The 3851-nt window shown below is 35.9% G+C and overlaps 1 protein-coding gene across 1 annotated transcript in view; it reads right to left on the bottom strand.

Annotated features, from left to right (window-relative positions):
• The window catches only part of LOC106872988 (major facilitator superfamily domain-containing protein 10), a gene marked incomplete at its 3' end in the record, with an annotated part of 88945 nt that overhangs the window by 39825 nt on the left and 45269 nt on the right, over positions 1-3851 (bottom strand). Inside the window, exon 5 of the mRNA XM_052975663.1 lies at positions 2697-2855. Within this exon, the coding sequence (XP_052831623.1) occupies positions 2697-2855 (159 nt within the window). The remainder of the gene's footprint in view (positions 1-2696; positions 2856-3851) is intronic.

The following is a 3851-nucleotide window of genomic DNA, read 5'->3' on the forward strand; positions in this document are numbered from 1 at the left end:
GTCTGCAAGTCGTTGGGTACAGCATACTCTCCTCCATTTTCTTATTGCTATATAAATTTAGGGTAAAATATGGATATGGATATATATATATATATTGTGGCACGTAAAATACACCATTTTGAGCGTGGCTGTTGCCAGTACCACCTGACTGGCCTTCGTGCCGGTGGCACGTAAAAGCACCCACTACACTCTCTGAGTGGTTGGCGTTAGGAAGGGCATCCAGCTGTAGAAACTCTGCAAAATCAGATTGGAGCCTGGTGTAGCCATCTGGTTTCACCAGTCCTCAGTCAAATCGTCCAACCCATGCTAGCATGGAAAGCGGACGTTAAACGATGATGATGATGATGATGATATACACACACAGGCTGGCCCAAAAGTTACTGAGAGATTGCAATTTCTGATAATTCTATTATTTTTAGACATTTTTCTTTTCAGGGATTTTATGCACTAGATCCCGGAAATTAATCATGAAAAAATATGGCACTGCACAATGTACTCAAGTGATGAAATTGTCCTATCAAAATCAGGGGTCAATTATTCAAACCCAGAGAGCATATTGCTGGCATTTTCAAGTGAGAGATGACCCAAATGAAAATGTAATTAGGAACTTAGTTCATCGTTTCGAAAAACAAGGGGCAGTAAATGATCTCCTATGATCTGGGAGACCTTGAACTGTCAGAACCGATGAGGCAAGGGAACGAGTACAAAAGAGTATTGAACAGAATCCGGCCCAGACAGCTTGAGATTTCACAAACTTTGCTGCAAAGAGTTTTTAACCTTTTTCCATACAAGGTACATTTGGTACAACAGTTGAAGCCCCAGGACTATGAACACAGGCTCCAATATGCTGCCAGATTCCAGGAATTGGCATGAAATGATCCAAATTTTACACAAACATTGATCATGTCTGATAAAGCTCACTTTCATTTGAATGGGTTCATCAACAGACAAAATTGCCGGTTTTGAGACTCTGAGAATCCGAGAGCACAACACCAAAGAGAATTGCATCCCATAAAGTGTGAAGCTGAAAATGGATGCTATTTAAAAGATGACTTTTTCATAATTAATGCAGTGGTAAAATGAAAGAGGACTAATGCAAATTAATCTCCATTATCTCCTCTATATTAAATTAAAATTCCAAACACTTATTTGTAAAAACAGGGGAGTTATTCAAAATTTAAATCCCTCAGTGACTTCTAGGATACCCTGTATGTGTGTGTATGTACACACACACACAGCCTCAGGAAGCTGAACCTTTCAGGTGAGATGACAAAGGTCCAAGGTACCTGGTGCTGGCTCTACTCAAGAAGACCCATACCCCACAGCAAAGATGTTACAACTGATCCTTCTGATGATGTAAAGAACTCGTGGTGGTGCCACATAAAAGCACCCATGTGGTGCCAATAAAAGTGCCCATAGTGTCACATTAAAAGCATCTAGTACACACTAAAGTGGTTGGCATTAGGAAGGGCATCCAGCCATAGAAACCATGCCAAAACAGGCAACTGGAGTCTGGTGCAGCCCCCACCAGTTTGCCAGCTCTGGTCATGCCATCCAACCCATGCCAGCATGGACAACGGACGTTAAGTGATGATGACACACACAGAAGCAGAAGTTGTATATACACAGAAGTGCAAGTTGTGTATACACAAACACACACAAACAAATGTTGTGTAAACGTATACAGAAACAGTAGTGGTATGTTGCGAATCAGGGGCTGCATATATACAAAGACAGGAGTTGTGTGTGTATGTATATATATATATATATATATATATATATATATATATATATATATATATATATATATATATATATATGTATACAGAAACAGCAGATGTGTATGCACAGAAACAAAGACAGTGTAGTTTAATAAAAAATTTGATAATGAAAGTTTCAAAATTAAAAAAAATGTGAATTATAAGCTCCAATTAAAGATAAGGAAATAGTATTTATCTTATAAACTGAAACTCATTAACTAAATTCAACAGGATACAATTTCTGTCCTATCAGTTTCTAACCTGCCAGGGTTGTCAGCTACTGTTAGGTCTAAAATGAATTAATCACATTTTTAGGGAGTGTTTCTTTTAATCTGAAGATAACACTGTGTAACAAAATTTTTATTTTTTATTTGTGTTTTTATTTATTTATTTATTTATTTATTTTTTTTTGTCTTTGGTCAGTAAATGTTATTTCCTATTTGCTTTTATCTAGAAATCAAAAGAAATGACTACCATTCCCTTCAAACTTTGCTTTTGTGACCTGGACAATGTTTTGAAACTGATCTGTTTTCCATTACATTTCAAACAGATTCAGGGCTGAGTTGCTGAAGCAGAACTATCGTTATAGCAGATATTTTGCTCAATGCCACAGACTTGCTTGTCAGCTGCTTGACCTGAACCACTTGAGCATGTCCCCTAGTGGCTGACAATATATACATTTCTGATTACGAGCAGGAGTATTAGGGGAGCATCAAAGCCATGTGTTGAGAGGAATTCTTTGGGGTTTGAATAAATGTAATAAAAGCAAAGTTTAAAGGAAATATTAGCTATTTTTCATACTTTCTGTATAGGAAACAACAGCTGCTACCCAGGGACAAAATAACAGTTGCTACCCAGGTACAAAAATCATGTTATACAGTATGATCTCAATCTGCATGAAGCACCATGCATTCCAGTTCGACAAATAATCCTTACCATTCCTCGTCCTCTTTTCTCGGCAGAAGAGACATCGGTCACTATAGCAGTTGAAAGGCTGATGTTACCTTTACTGATGCCACCAATAATTCTTGCAATGATGAACAGGAGGAAGGTGTTGGAGATCGACCATATCAGGTGAGATATAGCGACGCCTACCTGCAGAACGAGAGGCAAGAGAGAGAGAGAGAGAAATGGTTAAATCAAATTTCAATAATTTCATTATCAGACATTTAATGAACTTGATTAATTAAATTTTAAATGGTTATAGTGTTTATAAAGGTGGCATATGCAATTGTTTTATGTGACATACAAATTCTGGTTTGAAAATTCAACAACTTTGGTTTGAGGTAGTTTTAGATTTAATATATCAAAGACTATAAAATAATCAGATATCAGTAATGGAATCTCTATAAATGATAGTTCTGTGGTTAAGATTTACAGCTACAAGTTTATGCTTAGCCTCAGCTAATGCAACTTATCTTAGTCTATAGCAGTAACAATCCAACACTAGAATCATATGACTGTCACTTCTTAAAGTATACTATATACATATGTATAATTAATATTGATAAAGTCTACAGACTATATAAATAAAAACATTCAGCCTGTTTGAGTATATAAAACACTCTTCTTTCAATTCCAGCCTTCTACTGAAACTTTCAATACAACTTCTCCCTGTCTCAGCATATGTTGGGAGCGGGGGGACAGAGGACATGTAATCAGTATCTATGCTTTATATAATGTACACGTGTTTCAGAAAGCCTACCATTGTAAATCATGTAAAGCACTGAAGTTATGAAGGTTGTTGTCAAACCAAGTCAGGCATAGGAATGGAGTGCATGGAACTTATTTACCTGGTAATATGTTGTCTTCCAGCACACCTTTTTGAGTTTTATATATATATATATATATATATATATATATATATGTGTGTATATATATATATATGTATGTATATATATATATATATATAAACACATCTTTGATGTAAGCCTGATGAAATGCCTCTCCAATGTCTAAAACTGCAAATATTACAGGATTCTTCATTCAGAATTTTCACGTAAACTGGTGTTGCAAATGGAGATGGTACGGAAACATTTCTAACTTATAATTAAAGATGTGTTAAAGAATTTTCTTTGTCTTCTTCTTTCC

This window comes from Octopus bimaculoides, chromosome 22, assembly GCF_001194135.2.
Source record: "Octopus bimaculoides isolate UCB-OBI-ISO-001 chromosome 22, ASM119413v2, whole genome shotgun sequence".
Taxonomy (NCBI): Eukaryota; Metazoa; Mollusca; class Cephalopoda; order Octopoda; family Octopodidae; genus Octopus; species Octopus bimaculoides.